Consider the following 20,383-nt stretch of genomic DNA (forward strand, 5'->3'; position numbering starts at 1 on the left):
CTTTAATGTAAGAATCGCGTGATCTGAAATAACCACCTCTTTTATATCAGCTAGCATATCTAAACCCAGCATATTTTCTGCTACAAAGAAATAATCTATCCTTGACATTGTTAATATGAGTGGGATTCGCATGTAAAGCGTCTTATGTCTGGATTCTGTATCCTCCAGATATCCTTTACATGTAAAAAATTTATAAAATGTTTAAATAGTTTTTATTCTTGTTTACTGTTTTGGTTTAAGGCGGGTTTAAATCTATCTAAAGTCGGGAATACAGTTAAGTTAAAATCACCTGCGATAACAAGATTTTTTGAGTATACCGTGAATAGGAGTGTCTGTAATTTATCCCAGAATGGTCGCTCTAATTTATTGGGGGCATAAAGTTTACACAAATTGAGGAGCATGCCGTCGATCAAGATTTGTAATATCATGTATCTATCCTCTGGGTCTAATATTAAATCTATTATGTTATATTGTAAGTTTTTAATAAAAAGGAGTGCCACTCCCTTCTTCCTATTCTTGCACGGCGTTCCTATGACCTCACCTATCCATCCCATCTTAAGTTTCAGAAGTTCCGCTTCCCTCAGGTGGGTCTCCTGTAGGAAGACTATATCTGGCTTATAGCGTTTTAGTTGGGTTAAAAAAAAATTCAGTTTTTGCGGTGACGTAATGCCACCAATAGTTATAAATCAACATACACTTTGACTCTGCCTTTAAAGAATGATACCTTTTTCATTTGCAAATTCCTTGACCTCCCTGGGGTCGCTCATAGTCATGGGCTCACGTTCAGAAAATATTTTTATTTTGGCTGGGTATACGACAGTGGCCTTAATGCCGCTGGCAATAAGTTTAGAACAGAGGGGCGTCATCTCTTTACGTTGTGCCATAGTTTCAGACGAGAAGTCTTGAAATATAAGTATTGTCTTATCTTGAAATGAAAAAGGGATTCTTTTTTTGTAGAGCTGCATGACTCTGAGCTTGTCCTGGAAGTTCAGGAACCTTGCAATTATTGGTCTACTCCTTTTTGTGCCATCAGATAAATTTTTTGGGGCACCTATACGGTGCACCTTTCAACTGGCAGCGGTAGGGCACTAGGGTCCATACCTTGTGCCAGCGGAAGAGCCCTTGATACAAATTGAATGAGGTCGGCAAAATCCGCCGTCTCAGGTAACCCTATTACTCTGACATTATTGCGCCTCTTTCGATCTTCGAGCTCATTCAATTGATATTGGACATTAACCAGCTGTGTTGATTTGCCTCGTATAGTAGCTGCTTGTTGCACATTTATGTCTTCTAAATCAGATTCTACTTCGTCTAACCTATTTGTGAAGTGTTTTACCTCATTGGCAAGATTTGATATTTCAGTTTTGAGAGACTCAAATTGTGGAATCATAAGGTCTGAGATTTGTTTTACAATGTCTTGGGGGTCCCTAGCTATATCTACAATATTGGCTAGCGGTGATAAGTTTGCTGAATTGTCGACACTGGTTCTAGTCTTCCTGTCTCTTGTTTTTGGTGGCATAACTAGTGTATTTAATTTGTGATTACTAATGAATTTATCCATATGTGGCAGTGCACGTGTGCTTAAAATATAAAAGTGTAAAGAAAAAAAAACAAAACAAAAAAAAAAAACAGGCAACGTGAACAAAGTAAAACATGTTAATGTAACGTGACTATCGTGAGTGTCGTGTGTATATTGTGAAAGGTGGAGAAAGAGGAGAGTTATAATTAAATCTGCTTCTTACTCGGTGGGGTGGGTGTAGGGACCTGTCAGCTCTTGGGGGCAGGTCTGTAATTGCCTATGTGATTAGTTCTATTGTGTGGTGAAATGTATATTATAGTGGTGTATTTTGTTTTTTTAAAATAAAGAATAAATGTAGAGCTCTTGGGGCCTAGTTAACAAAAGACAGAATAAAAAGGAAAGACCCAAACAGAGAAAAAAAACAAAAAAACAAAAACAAACCCAAGACAGAGCGTCAATTAGCAAGTAAGCCTTGAAGGCTCTGGAATCAGTGAGATCAGAATAAGGTGTGCAGTCATATGTTAAAGCAACACCTTAAGTATTATTAGCAATAGATTAATCCTCGCCAGGCTACACACACCTATACCTATGTTAGGACCTGCGTCCAATTGAGTAACCAGGTTAGGGAGCAAGAAAAAAATGTTGAGACAATAGTTAATATCAACTAGTAGCAACAAGCCAGATACAGTAATCTGAAAAAAGCAAAAAAAAAAAAAAGTAATAGGAGGGATCTCCATAGGTTGGAACAGTGATCACCGGTGACTTTAGTAGGGCCTGTGGGTGGCCTAACTCCTACTGCGCCTTCTGTAGCGTCAAGCTTAACTGGACCACAGATAACCACTATCGGTTCGGACTACGTCCACAGGTAATCTGGCGTTGGGACTCCAGCTGCTACAACAATTGCAGGCTGTATTTTTGTAAAAGCAACATGTGGTAGTGGAGCCTGACCCGGTCAGGTAATCCGACGTCCACTGGAGCTGGTCGCTAACAATTCAAAGGTGCCTTTTCGTCAGACGCAGTACGTGGAGTCTTAGTTAGGTCTCGCTGCGATTCTCGCCGCCTTCAAAGAGTGGACTTTACAATGTTGCCATACCCAGATTTCAGCGTGTATCTGATGTCATCGGGAACCAGGGCTCCCTTCTCTGGGGGTAGAACTTGTGCGTGCTTGTCAACTATACAGAACCAGGCTGTATATGTCTCCGATCTCAGCGTTTCGCCTGCGCGGCTTTAGATGCAGGTGATGTCGAGTTAATTTTTTAGCGCAGATTGCGAACTGGCTATGAAATAAATGGCGAAGGCGGTCAAACCTTTTCAGCGATAAAGGTGGTTCGGGCTGAAGTAAGTAGCAGCCTGTGGATGCTTCTCCTCTGTCTCATAGCTCGGCACAGAGCCAGGTGGTATGTATCTCCACACTTTGCACTCACCCGGCCAGCTTAGTAATTGATCGATGTTGCCCAGATAGACCCAGGTAAGAGGTTTCTTAGCCACCAGGAACGTGGACCGGACGCTGTTATGAAGCCCCTGCTCGGGCTGAAGGCATTGGCAAGCTGCACCGAATGTGCTAGAATCCGGCAGTCGATAGGACTTGTATACGGCTGCCTAGGAAATTGCTTGCGCTATTGTAGGGAGGTTAGCTCTTTCCCAACTGAGCTGTAGGACTGAATCGCCGTGCCTCCTCCCCTTCCGGTCAAGCTCCCAGGTGGGAGTTCCTAAAATGAGTGACTGGCCCTTTAAAGGGATAGTAAACCCAATTTTTTTCTTTCATGATTCAGATAGAGCATGCAATTTTAAGCACCTTTCTAATTTACTCCTATTATCAATTTCTCTTGCTATCTTTATTTGAAAATGCAGGAATCTAAGCTAAGGAGACGGCCCATTTTAGGTTCAGCACCTGGGTTGCACTTGCTGATTGGTGGCTAACTGTTAGCCACCAATCAGCAAGTGCAACCTAGGTTCTAAGCTTAAATTCTTGCTTTCCAAATAAAGATTCAAGAGAACAAAGAAAAATTGATAATAGGAGTAAATTAGAACGTTGCTTAAATCTGCATGCTCTATCTGAATCATGAAAGAAACAAATTTGGGTTTACTATCCCTTTAAATCTAGGCAGCGTGCGGACGCACGTGCCTAGAGAGTTGTAGCTGCTGGAAGACTGGTCTCTGTGTCTTTCCATGTGGGACGCTGAGACAGATTGCTGGGGGCTCTGCATATGCCGCAACGGCGGTTAGTAGAAGAGGTAAGCTGGAGGCCAGGTATTCGCCGCAACAGCAGCTAGAGCAACTTGACAGGCTATGTGCTGGATGCACTTGTTAGAAACACCTGAACTCAATAATTAGTAGAGATGGCCACAAATCTTTAGCTATATAGTGCATATATCACACACAGAAATGATTGTGAATATTTTAGCTGGCTGATAGATTTAAGAGCACACAAACCACGACCTTTCTTTCATATATTGAAAATACAAAAAAACACAGAAATCTGTTTAACACAAATAACACATCACTCATGTTTTTAAATTTAGATTATTGTTCAGCACTTGTGTAATTTCATATGCACTCCCTTTTACCAGTGAACAACTATACATCTGGTTAAAAAAATTCTATGAATCCTCACAAATGGCAAAAAGGACATCCAAGTGTTCTGAACATAGAATATATGATGATAATCAGTGTATGGAAAAGTTGTATCATTTGAGACGTAAAAACCATGCTCACATACGCAGAAGGTCATTTCTTTAGGGACTCAGGCATACCTTCTTTGGCGTCCCCAGGATTTGGCAAATTTTGAACATTGTATCAATTTCACTAGAGCCTGGAAAGAGAGGCCTGAGCATATAAACTTCTGCCATGATACAGCCGATTGCCCAAAGATCTATAGGGGAGTTATAGTTGGTTGATCGAAGGAGAACTTCAGGAGCTCTGTACCTGTGAAAAAAACAAAGTGTGTAATTCTATATAAACGCTGCCCTTCATTTGTCTACATTTTAAAAGGGACAGTAAACGTTTGTCTCCCGGTTACATTATTCTGCACTATGTGCAGAATTATGTAACATACAGATGGCCGTTCATATAAATTAGTCATTTTGCCCCTAAAACGATACTTACCTCCTGTCCGAATCCGACCTCTTCTGCGTGGCAGTTTCTTAAAAAAGCACGTCACAGGCTCACCGTCTAATCACAGTGAGCTCTGTGGCGCCATTCAACTGCATGTAGCGGGCTCCTGTGTTAGGCAAAGCAGCCGACGGCTTTACCTAGAACTGGAGCGCTACATGCAGTTGAATGGTGCCACAGAGCTCACTATGATTAGACAGTGAGCCTGTGACGTGCGGTTTACAAAACTGCCACTCAGAAGAGGTCTGCTTCATACAGGAGGTCTCTTTGTGGTTTTATTCGGGTCATTCCATATGAAAATGGAATAGTGCTTTCTATCACACTTCTTAAACAAATCCCCACATTTTTAGAATTTAAAATAATTAAAAAAAAAAAATGTTCTGGCAAGATACAGGTAATTACTTGTTGCAAGAGTAGCATAAAATTGCCTTTTCAGGTCATTTTTGGATTGCCCATAATTTTGTTTTTCTATAACAACTATACAGCTCTACATCGTGTCTTTGGAAAGCTCATTGTCTGTTCTTTTAAATGTTATATTTAAAGGGATATGAAACCCAGAATTTTTCTTTCATGATTCAGATGGAGTATACAATTTTAAACAACTTTCTAATTTACTTCTGTTATTTAATTTGCTTCATTTTCTTGATATCATTTGTTGAAGGAGCAGCAATGCAATACGTTGAAAATCAATAACAATAGGCATATATGTACAGCCACCAATCAGCGCCTCCTGAGCCTACCTAGGTATACTTTTAATCAAATGATACAAAAGAGAACAAAAATTAGACATTAAAAATAAATTTAAAATTGCATGCTTTAGGTGAATCATGAAAGAAAAAAAAATTGGTTTCATGTCCCATTAAGTTATGTGCTTTGTTGAGCCTTTGTAACTCTATGGCTGTCTAAATATGACTAAACAAACCTCAATCTTCTACATATTTAGGCCTTCAAAATTCAGTGAAGGACTGCTAGTAACAACTTTATTTTTTCCCCTGGGGTACTCTCCTGTGGGTAGTATGTGTGGAAGAATAATCAGCTTGTTTCTCTCAGTCATTCAGTGTTAAAAATAAATAAATTGTGAAAATCATTACATTTATGTGAATGTGGGACCAATTTTAAAAATCCAAAATATATTGAATTAGGTAGCTCTTTACAGGGCGGATAAAAATCAATATTTAAAATCAGATTTTGTATTATTTTTTTTTAAATAAAATGCTTTTTGAGGAAAAATCTACCTAAAAGATAGCTTTCTATTTTAGATACATTATAATTCAAAGTTTATTAATCCAGAAATAAAGGATGATTTTTTTTATCATGTAGAATGATTGTAGAATTATGGCTGTTACTTTGGTAAATTAATTCCATCAATCCATTCACAATGTCATGCTCTCCCAGATGTTCCTGTAAGACAATTTTATTTAATCTAGAAGATATCACATATTCTTGGCTTTATAGTTCTCAACTGTGAATGTGTGTCTGTAGAAATAATATGCCTCTTATTCACAGCAAAAAGGTTATAAAATAAAACATACAAATGTTGAGAAATAAAGGGGCATAAATACAATATTAAACAGCTTTCCAGTTTAAGTCTATAATCATTGTTCATTCTCTTGGTATCCTTTGCTGAATATTTTCTGATATAATTGGAAAAATAATCTGAAAGTTTATTATTCTAAAAATGAAACCTTTATGTAGAAAGCCATGATTTAAAACAAAGCCACTATGGCTCTTTATATTTTCTTGCATTGATACTCCAAGTGGTACAAAAGTTATAAGGCTTAGAATATGGTGAAATGTGAACAAACACAGATGGTTTCATATCCATTTTAATTTAGTAACATTAAGTATTAAGTCTTGTTTTTTAAGTAATGTTGAGTACCCATTTAAAAGGGACAGTCAAGTCCAAAATAAACTTTCTTGATTCAGATAGGGCATGCCATTTTAAACCACTTTCCAATTTAATTTTTTCACCAATTTTGTTTTGTACTCTTGATATTCTTAGTTATAAGCTAAGCCTAGGAGGTTCATATGCTAATTTCTTTGACATTGAAGGCCGCCTCTAATCTGACAGTTTTTCACCACTAGAGGTCTTAGTTCATGCGTTTCCTATAGAAAACATTGAGCTCATGCACGTGAAGTTACACAGGAGTGAGCACTGATTGGCTAAAATGCAAGTCTGTCAAAAGAACTGAAATAAGGGGGCAGTTTCAGAGGCTTAGATACAAGATAATCACAGAGGTAAAACGTGTATTATTATAACTATGTTAGTTATGCAAAACTGGGGAATGGATAATAAAGGGATTATATATGTTTTTAAACAACAAAAATGATGGTGCTGCCTGTCCCTTTAAGCTTAAGAAAGATTTCCTGCAGAACAGCTGAGGCAGTTCTTACTCATTTCTGCAATGATGTTGTGTTCACCCTGTAGCTGTAATGAGCTCCACAAGGAAGTGACTTCTGAGGATGTGCTCTTGTTTCCGCGACAGTGTCCTTTGTTGACAGTTTGAAGGAAGTTCCTGGGCCATGGGCGTGGAAGAATTGTATGTTTAACTCTTAGTCCAACTGAACAAGGCAACTTCAAATACAAGGCCCAGCCACCATTTGTTTTTGTAAACAAAACACACATAATCAGTTTTTTTTTGTAGAACATTGGTGATGGGCACTATTTTGAAATCCACAGATTGGGATGGCCGCTGAATTTCAAGTCTAAAACTGTCTACTAGCACAAAAATGCGGAATTATCTATTTTACTCAATTGCAATGGATTTGACAAATCAATGCTGAAGGAATTTCTCAGCTTCCTATATAGTTGCTGTAGAACAATAGCAAAAAGTAATACATTTCGACAACAATCATACATTTATAAAGGGGTTACAATGTGATTGGTTACGGTACCCTGCAGACTTTATTTTGCCACCAACTGCTTTACTGTACCACCTACACCATGATATGGACCTTTGCGATGAGAAATGCTGAACAGGCTTCCTTAAAACAAATCTTCTGGTTGTTCAGGTTCATCATCAGAGTTTTCGGAGCATTTTATAGTACTTAGAGCACAAAGCTTTACCCTGAATCAGGTTAAACCACTCCTCAGGTATCCCTATCTGGCCAGACTTTGAGGATATCTGAACTAGAGCACAGGTGAATTAATCCGCTGAGTAGTACCTGCGCTCACCCAAGTTAATACTAAAAATGTGGTATGTTAGGGAGACCTGAGACGGGTTTGAAAACCAGGGGGTTAAACTGAGGGCAGTTAGTAGCTACTGCAAGAGTTATCTCACAGAGGGATTTCTTAACAGATTTTTTGTGGACTTTGTAAGGATCAGAACAAAATTTTCCATAAATGTTCCAATTAATGATCTGTGCAAATGTGTTCTATGTTTTCACACCCTGATATTAAAACATTTTTCTTATATGATCCTGATAGAGAAAATTTTAAACAACATTCCAATTTGCTTCTATTATCTAATTAACTGCATTCTTTAGATATTGTTTGTTGAAGAAATAGCAATGCATGTGTGAGCCAATCACACAAGGCATGTACAGCCACCAATCAGCAGCTACTGAGCCTATTTAGATATGCTTTTAAACAAAAAGGATACAGCAAAATAAGATAATAGAAATAACGGAGTAGCAAACTTTTTATCCTTAGAAAGGTTACATAAAGAGCAACCCCAATTCAGTATATTTTCGATTGTTAAAATTTGTCCCACATTGACATATTTCCCTGAAAAAGCATTTTTTTTAAAAAAAATATGGGGGGCGGAGTCTGACTAAGCTCAGGAATGGACGTGTGAGCTCTGAGCTCTGAGCTGGAAACCCTAAAAAAAGTCAGCATTTCAGCTTTAAAAACAGAATTTATGCTTACCTGATAAATTACTTTCTCCAACGGTGTGTCCGGTCCACGGCGTCATCCTTACTTGTGGGATATTCTCTTCCCCAACAGGAAATGGCAAAGAGCCCAGCAAAGCTGGTCACATGATCCCTCCTAGGCTCCGCCTACCCCAGTCATTCGACCGACGTAAAGGAGGAATATGCATAGGAGAAATCATATGATACCGTGGTGACTGTAGTTAGAGAAAATAATTCATCAGACCTGATAAAAAAAAACCAGAGCGGGCCGTGGACCGGACACACCGTTGGAGAAAGTAATTTATCAGGTAAGCATAAATTCTGTTTTCTCCAACATAGGTGTGTCCGGTCCACGGCGTCATCCTTACTTGTGGGAACCAATACCAAAACTTTAGGACACGGATGATGGGAGGGAGCAAATCAGGTCACCTAGATGGAAGGCACCACGGCTTGCAAAACCTTTCTCCCAAAAATAGCCTCAGAAGAAGCAAAAGTATCAAATTTGTAAAATTTGGTAAAAGTGTGCAGTGAAGACCAAGTCGCTGCCTTACATATCTGATCAACAGAAGCCTCGTTCTTGAAGGCCCATGTGGAAGCCACAGCCCTAGTGGAGTGAGCAGTGATTCTTTCAGGAGGCTGCCGTCCGGCAGTCTCATAAGCCAATCGGATGATGCTTTTAAGCCAAAAAGAGAGAGAGGTAGAAGTTGCTTTTTGACCTCTCCTTTTACCAGAATAAACAACAAACAAAGAAGATGTTTGTCTGAAATCCTTTGTAGCCTCTAAATAGAATTTTAGAGCACGAACCACATCCAAATTGTGTAACAAACGTTCCTTCTTTGAAACTGGATTCGGACACAAAGAAGGCACAACTATCTCCTGGTTAATGTTTTTGTTAGAAACAACTTTCGGAAGAAAACCAGGTTTAGTACGCAAAACCACCTTATCTGCATGGAACACCAGATAAGGAGGAGAACACTGCAGAGCAGATAACTCTGAAACTCTTCTAGCAGAAGAAATTGCAACCAAAAACAAAACTTTCCAAGATAGTAACTTAATATCTACGGAATGTAAGGGTTCAAACGGAACCCCTTGAAGAACTGAAAGAACTAAATTGAGACTCCAAGGAGGAGTCAAAGGTTTGTAAACAGGCTTGATTCTAACCAGAGCCTGAACAAAAGCTTGAACATCTGGCACAGCCGCCAGCTTTTTGTGAAGTAAAACAGATAAAGCAGAAATCTGTCCCTTCAAAGAACTTGCAGATAATCCTTTCTCCAAACCCTCTTGTAGAAAGGATAGAATCTTAGGAATTTTTATCTTGTTCCATGGGAATCCTTTAGATTCACACCAACAGATATATTTTTTCCATATTTTATGGTAAATTTTCCTAGTTACAGGCTTTCTAGCCTGGATAAGAGTATCAATGACAGAATCTGAAAACCCACGCTTTGATAAAATCAAGCGTTCAATCTCCAAGCAGTCAGTTGGAGTGAAGCCAGATTCGGATGTTCGAATATACCTTGAACAAGAAGGTCCTGTCTCAAAGGTAGCTTCCATGGTGGAGCCGATGACATATTCACCAGGTCTGCATACCAAGTTCTGCGTGGCCACGCAGGAGCTATCAAGATCACCGAAGCCCTCTCCTGATTGATCCTGGCTACCAGCCTGGGAATGAGAGGAAACGGTGGGAATACATAAGCTAGGTTGAAGGTCCAAGGCGCTATCAGTGCATCTACTAGAGTCGCCTTGGGATCCGTGGATATGGACCCGTAGCAAGGAACCTTGAAGTTCTGACGAGACGCCATCAGGTCCATGTCTGGAATGCCCCATAATTGAGTTATTTGGGCAAAGATTTCCGGATGGAGTTCCCACTCCCCCGGATGGAAAGTCTGACGACTCAGAAAATCCGCTTCCCAATTTTCCACTCCTGGGATGTGGATTGCAGACAAGTGGCAGGAGTGATTCTCCGCCCATTGAATTATTTTGGTCACTTCCTCCATCGCCAGGGAACTCCTTGTTCCCCCCTGATGGTTGATATATGCAACAGTCGTCATGTTGTCTGATTGAAACCTTATGAATTTGGCCTTTGCTAGTTGAGGCCAAGCTTTGAGAGCATTGAATATCGCTCTCAGTTCCAGAATGTTTATCGGGAGAAGAGATTCTTCCCGAGACCATAGACCCTGAGCTTTCAGGGGTTCCCAGACCGCGCCTCAGCCCACCAGACTGGCGTTGGTCGTGACAATGACCCACTCTGGTCTGCGGAAGCTCATTCCCTGTGACAGATTGTCCAGGTTCAGCCACCAACGGAGTGAGTCTCTGGATCTTTGATCTACTTGGATCGTCGGAGACAAGTCTGTATAATCCCCATTCCACTGTCTGAGCATGCACAGTTGTAATGGTCTTAGATGAATTCGTGCAAAAGGAACTATGTCCATTGCCGCAACCATCAAACCTATTACTTCCATGCACTGCGCTATGGAAGGAAGAAGAACAGAATGAAGTACTTCACAAGAGCTTAGAAGTTTTGATTTTCTGGCCTCTGTCAGAAAAATCTTCATTTCTAAGGAGTCTATTATTGTTCCCAAGAAGGGAACTCTTGTTGACGGGGACAGAGAACTTTTTTCTATGTTCACTTTCCACCCGTGAGATCTGAGAAAGGCTAGGACAATGTCCGTATGAGCCTTTGCTTTTGACAGAGACAACGCTTGAATCAGTATGTCGTCCAAGTAAGGTACTACTGCAATGCCCCTTGGTCTTAGCACCGCTAGAAGGGACCCTAGTACCTTTGTGAAAATCCTTGGAGCAGTGGCTAATCCGAATGGAAGTGCCACAAACTGGTAATGCTTGTCCAGAAAGGCGAACCTTAGGAACCGATGATGTTCCTTGTGGATAGGAATATGTAGATACGCATCCTTTAAATCCACCGTGGTCATGAATTGACCTTCCTGGATGGTAGGAAGAATTGTTCGAATGGTTTCCATTTTGAACGATGGAACCCTGAGAAATTTGTTTAGAATCTTGAGATCTAAAATTGGTCTGAATGTTCCTTCTTTTTTGGGAACTATGAACAGATTGGAGTAAAACCCCATCCCTTGTTCTCCTAATGGAACAGGATGAATCACTCCCATTCTTAACAGGTCTTCTACACAATGTAAGAATGCCTGTCTTTTTATTTGGTTTGAAGACAATTGAGACCTGTGGAACCTCCCCCTTGGGGGTAGTTCCTTGAATTCCAGGAGATAACCTTGAGAAACTATTTCTAGCGCCCAAGGATCCTGAACATCTCTTGCCCAAGCCTGAGCAAAGAGAGAGAGTCTGCCCCCCACCAGATCCGGTCCCGGATCGGGGGCCAACACTTCATGCTGTTTTAGTAGCAGTGGCAGGTTTCTTGGCCTGCTTACCCTTGTTCCAGCCTTGCATCGGTCTCCAGGCTGGTTTGGTTTGAGAACTATTACCCTCTTGCTTAGAGGGTGTAGAATTTGAGGCTGGTCCGTTTCTGCGAAAGGGACGAAAATTTGGCTTATTTTTAGCCTTAAAAGACCTATCGTGAGGAAGGGCGTAGCCCTTTCCCCCAGTGATGTCTGAAATAATCTCTTTCAAGTCAGGGCCAAACAGCGTTTTACCCTTGAAAGGGATGTTAAGCAATTTGTTCTTGGAGGACACATCCGCTGACCAAGACTTTAGCCAAAGCGCTCTGCGCGCCACAATAGCAAAACCTGAATTTTTCGCCGCTAATCTAGCTAATTGCAAAGTGGCGTCTAAGATAAAAGAGTTAGCCAATTTAAGTGCTTGAACTCTGTCCATAACCTCCTCATACGAAGATTCGTTATTGAGCGACTTTTCTAGTTCTTCGAACCAGAAACACGCTGCTGTAGTGACAGGAACAATGCATGAAATTGGTTGTAGAAGGTAACCTTGCTGAACAAACATCTTTTTAAGCAAACCCTCTAATTCTTATCTTCTATAGGGATAGTAGTGCGTTTGTTTAGAGTAGAAACCGCCCCCTCGACCTTGGGGACTGTCTGCCATAAGTCCTTTCTGGGGTCGACCATAGGAAATAATTTCTTAAATATAGGGGGAGGAACAAAAGGTATGCCGGGCCTTTCCCATTCCTTATTTACAATGTCCGCCACCCGCTTGGGTATAGGAAAAGCATCGGGGGGCACCGGGACCTCTAGGAACTTGTCCATCTTACATAATTTCTCTGGAATGACCAAATTGTCACAATCATCCAGAGTAGATAACACCTCCTTAAGCAGAGCGCGGAGATGTTCTAATTTAAATTTAAAAGTAATAACATCAGGTTCAGCTTGTTGAGAAATTTTTCCTGAATCTGAAATTTCTCCCTCAGACAAAACCTCCCTCCTGGCCCCTTCAGATTGGTGTGAGGGTATGTCAGAACCATTATCATCAGCGTCCTCATGCTCTTCAGTATCTAAAACAGAGCAATCGCGCTTTCTCTGATAAGTGGGCATTTTGGACAAAATGTTTTTAATAGAATTATCCATTACAGCCGTTAATTGTTGCATAGTAAGAAGGATTGGCGCACTAGATGTACTAGGGACCTCTTGTGTGGGCAAGACTGGTGTAGACACAGAAGGGGATGATGCAGTACCATGCTTACTCCCCTCGCTTGAAGAATCATCTTGGGCAACATCATTATCAGTGGCATCATTGTCCCTACTTTGTTTGGACACTATGTCACATTCATCACATATATTTAAATGGGGAGGAACCTTGGCTTTCAAACATACAGAACATCGTCTATCTGATGGTTCAGACATGTTAACAGGCATAAACTTGATAACAAAGCACAAAAAAACGTTTTAAAATAAAACCGTTACTGTCACTTTAAATTTTAAACTGAACACACTTTATTACTGAATATGTGAAAAAGTATGAAGGAATTGTTCAAAATTCACCAAAATTCCACCACAGTGTCTTAAAGCCTTAAAAGTATTGCACACCAAATTTGAAAGCTTTAACTCTTAAAATAACGGAACCGGAGCCGTTTTTACATTTAACCCCTATACAGTCCCTGGTATCTGCTTTGCTGAGACCCAACCAAGCCCAGAGGGGAATACGATACCAAATGACGCCTTCAATAAGCTTTTTCAGTGGTTCTTAGCTCCTCACACATGCATCTGCATGCCTCGCTTTCCAAAAACAACTGCGCATTAGTGGCGCGAAAATGAGGCTCTGCCTATGACTAGAAAAGGCCCCCAGTGAAAAAGGTGTCCAATACAGTGCCTGCCGTTTTTTTAATACATCCCCAAGATTAAAAGAACTATTTATAGTTATAATCCACTAAATATACTTGTAAAGTAATCGTTTTAGCCCAGAAAAATGTCTACCAGTCTTTAAAGCCCTTGTGAAGCCCTTTATTCTTATACTAAACTAAGAAAATGGCTTACCGGTTCCCATAGGGAAAATGACAGCTTCCAGCATTACCAAGTCTTGTTAGAAATGTGTCATACCTCAAGCAGCAAAGTCTGCCCACTGTTTCCCCCAACTGAAGTTAATTCATCTCAACAGTCCTGTGTGGAAACAGCCATCGATTTTAGTAACGGTTGCTAAAATCATCTTCCTCTTACAAACAGAAATCTTCATCTCTTTTCTGTTTCAGAGTAAATAGTACATACCAGCACTATTTTAAAATAACAAACTCTTGATTGAATAATAAAAACTACATTTAAACACCAAAAAACTCTTAACCATCTCCGTGGAGATGTTGCCTGTGCAACGGCAAAGAGAATGACTGGGGTAGGCGGAGCCTAGGAGGGATCATGTGACCAGCTTTGCTGGGCTCTTTGCCATTTCCTGTTGGGGAAGAGAATATCCCACAAGTAAGGATGATGCCGTGGACCGGACACACCTATGTTGGAGAAATAAGTCTAACTGACAGTTATATACTGGGTGAAGTCTCTGAACACCAGAAGCGCAACTTAAAGGAAGACAGTGACGGTTTGAACAGTTGGGGAAATTTTCAACTCCACAAGTGGCGGTTTCGCGCCGAAAAGGAATTAATCCTCACAGCTTTAATGGCGTGACATGTAAAAGAAGGACACAGCACCGGACTACAGCACTCAAATGAGAAGCGACTAGAACCACAATAGAATAAACAAAGGGGCGATTGCACAGATTCTCCATAAGATAAGCGGCATCGACTGTTCCGGTTCAGCAGCATCACATGGGTAAGCAGCCATTACTACCTGCACACGTGGGCCTGATAAATGCCGATCCGCACAACACTTAGCGGTCGGCAGCTTGTGAGACCGAGTGCTGGAACCTGCCGTTATCAGTTGTCCCAACATCCCTGAGCTTTTCGGTCACACATTTTATTAGCTACAAAGACAGTATTTGCCAGTACATGCTCGGGGGCAAAATAGAATTTAAATTTGGGCCAAAGATGCCATAATAATGTCAAAATATACTGGGCCCTAAACGGAGGATGTGAGGCACTTAATGATCAATCAGACATACCCATATTAAAATCATATAAGGAATGTAAGAGTCTGTTAATAAATTAAGCAATTAGAGGTGCACGGCAGGCCCTGATCTTTGCAACATAACCTCTGCAAGCTACACACACGTGGCATCAAACAACTTTCTCATTGAAGCATATCTATTAGTGTCAACCTCAAGACACTTACACAAAATCGTTATCCTTGGCTACCCAGTGACACTTACTATTTAGAAATTAAAAGCTTGAAAAGTTATTACAACATTACCTTTAGCCTGAGGCAACTCTCTCATACACTGCAAGGTTTCTCTATTTCAAAGGATTAAACTAACATATTGGAGAGACTCCTGTAAATTTCAGCTCACCCTCCACTCTACATTTCTATCTCCGACAATAAACAAATAATATGTCAGCCAAAAAATCTACTAAAGGAGACAAGACAAATAAATCTTCCACTGTGAGCACCTTCTTCAAACCTTCACGCCATAGTAAACTTGCAGAATCAGTGACAGAGGAGATGGAGGAAAACTCAGATACTGAATTAGATTCTTCTCCACATAGTGAGACTCACCCAGTGACAAAAGCAGACCTCAAGGACTTAGTCTCCAAATAGGACATTGCGGCAAATTTCGAAAAATTATGGGGAAAGATAGACTCAATGCACTCAGCAATCACATCCAGCCTAACAGATATTAGAGCAGATATAGCAGACTTGGGAGGAAGACTTGAAGCTTTGGAAGAGCACAGAGATACAATATCGGAGGAAATGGAAAATACCTCTCACACACTACAGTCACAAAACCAGACCATCAACGAATTGCAAGACAAGGTCGATGACCTAGAAAATAGGTCACGTAGAAGTAACATCAGACTGAAGGGGGTCCCAGAATCAATCACTAATCCTGATCTGAACACATACCTGAAACATTTATTTCGAAATATTACAGGAGAACCAGAAGAAACTGAGTTTGCGATTCAAAGAGCCCACAGGGCACTAAGAGCAAAGCCCAAAGAGGAGGCACCTCCTAGGGACATTATAGTAAAATTCTCATTTTTTCAAGACAAAGAAAAAATCCTTCAAGCTTCCAGAAGTAAACCTACCTATAAATTTCAGGGAAATATTATTCAATTCTTCCAGGACCTCAGCATTAGAACCCTCCAAAGAAGAAGTTCCCTGCGCCCCATGACAACTCTCTTACGCAAAAACCAAGTTAAATACAGATGGGGCTTTCCCTTTGCCCTGCACATCCTCAAGGATAACAAAACCTTTACAATCCACGATGTAGAAGACATTCCTCCTACTTGCAAGTTACTAGGGCTAGAAATCCCGAACATACCACTGGAGGGCACCCCTCATACATTGCCGAGCACCTCTAACTAAGTAAAGTGGACACAAGTAAACCCGCGAAAGAACCAAAAAATGACACTATCTCAAAGCTACCTGACCTTTTTACATTGTTTTTTCACCGGGGGGCTGCGGAAGAGTCGCAATAAAGTCACCTGGGCTCTCCAGGGAGAATCCCAGCTTCCCAAGTACTGTTTGACCAAGGCCCCTGACAGGGGAACTTTGGCCAGTTGACCCTTTTGTAAGAACTACTTCAAGGTCCTCCTTTGTACAAAACGAAGGAGGGGAACAGAACTCAAATATGTTGTTTCCTAGTTAGAAAATATGTTTAGTTAAGTCAGTCGAAATCTCTAGAAGCTGACACTTTAGCTAATTTTTTATTAACTCATTTCATGGTCCAGCTCCTTCCCCTTACCCCGACTTGTTTGTGGTAATAATGTATGCATACCTACAAGTTAAGTTTAGCACATGTTATGTTATACTCTGTTTTTCATGTTTATGCTGCATTGATATATTTTTTTTTTTAACAATCTTTAACTCTTCTCCTAAGGATGCCAGGAAGGTCACTCCCTCCGGGTCAGCACAACTTTCTATTGCCTCCAGGTCTCAACCTACCATCTACATAGGGTCGTATGTATTAAACACTTTTTTACATGTAACACATCAGAAGACATTTTACATTTTAAGAACTAGATGATACCAAAAATTCACCTAATATCTCACAATGTGAGAGGTTTAAATACTAATGTTAAGAGACGTACAGCCATGTCCCAGTATGGTCTTTTAGGAGCCAACATATTATTCCTTCAAGAAACCCACTTTATCAAAGACATAATCCCGAAATTTTGGACTAGAAAATTTACACAACATTTCCATGCAACGACTAACTCCAAGAAAAGAGGGGTTTCCATCCTTATCCATGCCGATTTACCATTTAAGCACAAATCCATTATTGCGGATGGGGAGGGAAGATACCTCATAGTCAGGGGCCACATTGGAGAATCCCATGTCATTCTATGCAATGTTTATGCTCCCAATGACAACCAACACTCGTTTTTTTTTTTTTTTTTTTTTTTGTTTTTTTAATATTTTTTATTGAGGTGATAATCAGAATCCAAAAATATACATATCAGACAATCAACAATCTATTACAGCATCAAGCGAACTAACAACAGAATGAAAGACTGATTAGTGATCTTTACAAAGCAGACTGATACGAATGTACAATCATAAGCACCTCATTTTGTTTTTTACAGTTTCACAGTGTCCTTGATAGGTTACAGATCCAACCAGGGGACCAAGATCTTTGCGGTAGGAAACAGGGCACTTTATGTATACTAACAAACATATATGAAAACAATTATTGTATAACAAGAAAGTAAAACACAAAGGTTACAGTTCACTATGGAATAACACACCATCACAATTCTATAAATTTAGGGCCTGAGGAGTCTTTTAATGTAGATACTAGAAAAAGCTTTAATCCGGGCTCTCCAGGCTGGGCAAAGACTACAAAAACTCTGCCAAAGAGTAATGCAGAGGAGAGATTACTCGCCCTTTACCGCATTAAAAAAAAAAGGGGGGGGGTGGAGATTAGACTAGTGCTATATTCCCTCTCAATTTCTGACCTGTTCAGTAAACAGTCACCTAGGTTAAAGATGGCAGAGTATGAACATATAAGCGTAGATAAACTATATACCCTAAAGTCTATGTCAACATCTGTACCTATTTGATTGGTTGCTGCAATACTATATAAAGGTTTATACCATAACTATTATATTTTGGTAGCACTAGTAAATATAGAGTAACAATATGGCAACTAAACTCTAGCTAAAGCTATATTCGAAGGTAGGTGCTAAATAAGGCTAACTGATGTATGAGGCAGAGGCCAATACGCAAACCAGCTGATTGAGTAGCATTCAAACTTCAGGAAATATACATAATAGCATCACGTAAATAAAAATCAGGTTTTCTATACTGCTGAGCAAATATATTCCCAGTGACTGAGTCCCAAAAGGAAATAAAAGTACAAAAAGCAAGATTTATAACTTAGACAGATAGCTGCAGAGCCATTCAGCATCTTGCCACCGTGAAATGGGTCTCATAAAAGTCTTAACATGGCGCAAAACAAAATAACAGGGAACTATAAGTTATGAGGGAAAATCATAAAATTAGTAAACATGCTTAAGTAGCTGAACAAGTAGAAAGTTCCCTTTGAGATCTGCACGCTGTAGAAATATAAAGAAGTTTCGGTTCCCAAGAACACACATTATCAGAGTTTAGTCTGCATGGGTGTAGATCCTTCAATGTCAGCTGCTATAAGGTTAGTTAGTAGGGGCATGTGAGGTGGGCAAGATAGATTTGTAAACCGGGGCATCCGTAAACCATTACTACATTAAAGTCATCACCCAACTCCGGTTCTTGTGCTGGCAGCAAGGAGCCGAATGCCTGCAAATTGCAGGATCATCTTGTAGGAGGCGGTGACCATAATTGAGTTAACCATACCAGTGTTGTTAACAGGGGTCAATACCCCGCTGACCAGCCGGGCCCATGAGCTGTAAGGTGTTCCGGGACCTCCCGTATCTCCGTTCCGTAGATGATGCTTCTCAGGGAGACCGGGTGTGGCGTGGAAGTCTCCTTCTTGTGATTGCACTACACCGAGGTTCACGCTAGCATCAGTCTCAATCTCTCCATCGACCAGCGCAGGCCGCTCCTTTATGAATCCGGCCTCAATCCTGGTCAGCAAGCCATCGAACCTCTCAAGGATCCGCTGCTCATACTCCGCAAATAGAGACCATACTGTGGCGCAGATGTTTTCTTCCATAATAAACAGAAATGGCGGTCCGCTGCTTCCCCAGGCGTAATAATCAAAGATAGCCACCTTACTAGCTCCAATCAGGCAAATAATAGGAGCCCCTACTGTTCACAATAATAATTTGATCATCAGCTGGTAGTATTTTAGGGGAAAAATCGGAAAACTGTGGTATAATATAAAATAAAGTCAGGAGCCTCTTTGATATGCGTCTTGCTGCGCTTGCTGCTGGCTCCGCCCCCCAACACTCGTTTTTTACCCAAATTTCTAGTTTACTTACCAACTGGTCCCAATATAAAATTATATTAGCAGGTGATTTTAATATCACTATGACCAAATTTAAAGAATCCAAACCAAAACTCACAGCTAAACAAATTAGACACAACAAAATAAATAGTAAACTCCATTCAGGAACATCTAACACCACATGCCCTATTTGACTCTTGGTTTACACTATATGGTAACACTACAGACACTACCTTTTATTCGGCAGCCCATAAACAATATACAAGATTGGACTACATCTACAGGGAGTGCAGAATTATTAGGCAAATGAGTATTTTGACCACATCATCCTCTTTATGCATGTTGTCTTACTCCAAGCTGTATAGGCTCGAAAGCCTACTACCAATTAAGCATATTAGGTGATGTGCATCTCTGTAATGAGAAGGGGTGTGGTCTAATGACATCAACACCCTATATCAGGTGTGCATAATTATTAGGCAACTTCCTTTCCTTTGGCAAAATGGGTCAAAAGAAGGACTTGACAGGCTCAGAAAAGTCAAAAATAGTGAGATATCTTGCAGAGGGATGCAGCACTCTTAAAATTGCAAAGCTTCTGAAGCGTGATCATCGAACAATCAAGCGTTTCATTCAAAATAGTCAACAGGGTCGCAAGAAGCGTGTGGAAAAACCAAGGCGCAAAATAACTGCCCATGAACTGAGAAAAGTCAAGCGTGCAGCTGCCAAGATGCCACTTGCCACCAGTTTGGCCATATTTCAGAGCTGCAACATCACTGGAGTGCCCAAAAGCACAAGGTGTGCAATACTCAGAGACATGGCCAAGGTAAGAAAGGCTGAAAGACGACCACCACTGAACAAGACACACAAGCTGAAACGTCAAGACTGGGCCAAGAAATATCTCAAGACTGATTTTTCTAAGGTTTTATGGACTGATGAAATGAGAGTGAGTCTTGATGGGCCAGATGGATGGGCCCGTGGCTGGATTGGTAAAGGGCAGAGAGCTCCAGTCCGACTCAGACGCCAGCAAGGTGGAGGTGGAGT

At 40.6% G+C, this 20,383-nt stretch overlaps 1 protein-coding gene across 1 annotated transcript in view; it reads right to left on the minus strand.

Annotated features, from left to right (window-relative positions):
* The window catches only part of CILK1 (ciliogenesis associated kinase 1), a 249,510-nt gene that overhangs the window by 150,350 nt on the left and 78,777 nt on the right, over positions 1–20,383 (minus strand). The window contains exon 7 of the mRNA XM_053710380.1: positions 4,273–4,444. Within this exon, the coding sequence (XP_053566355.1) occupies positions 4,273–4,444 (172 nt within the window). The remainder of the gene's footprint in view (positions 1–4,272; positions 4,445–20,383) is intronic.

This window comes from Bombina bombina, chromosome 4 (assembly GCF_027579735.1).
Source record: "Bombina bombina isolate aBomBom1 chromosome 4, aBomBom1.pri, whole genome shotgun sequence".
NCBI lineage: Eukaryota > Metazoa > Chordata > Amphibia > Anura > Bombinatoridae > Bombina > Bombina bombina.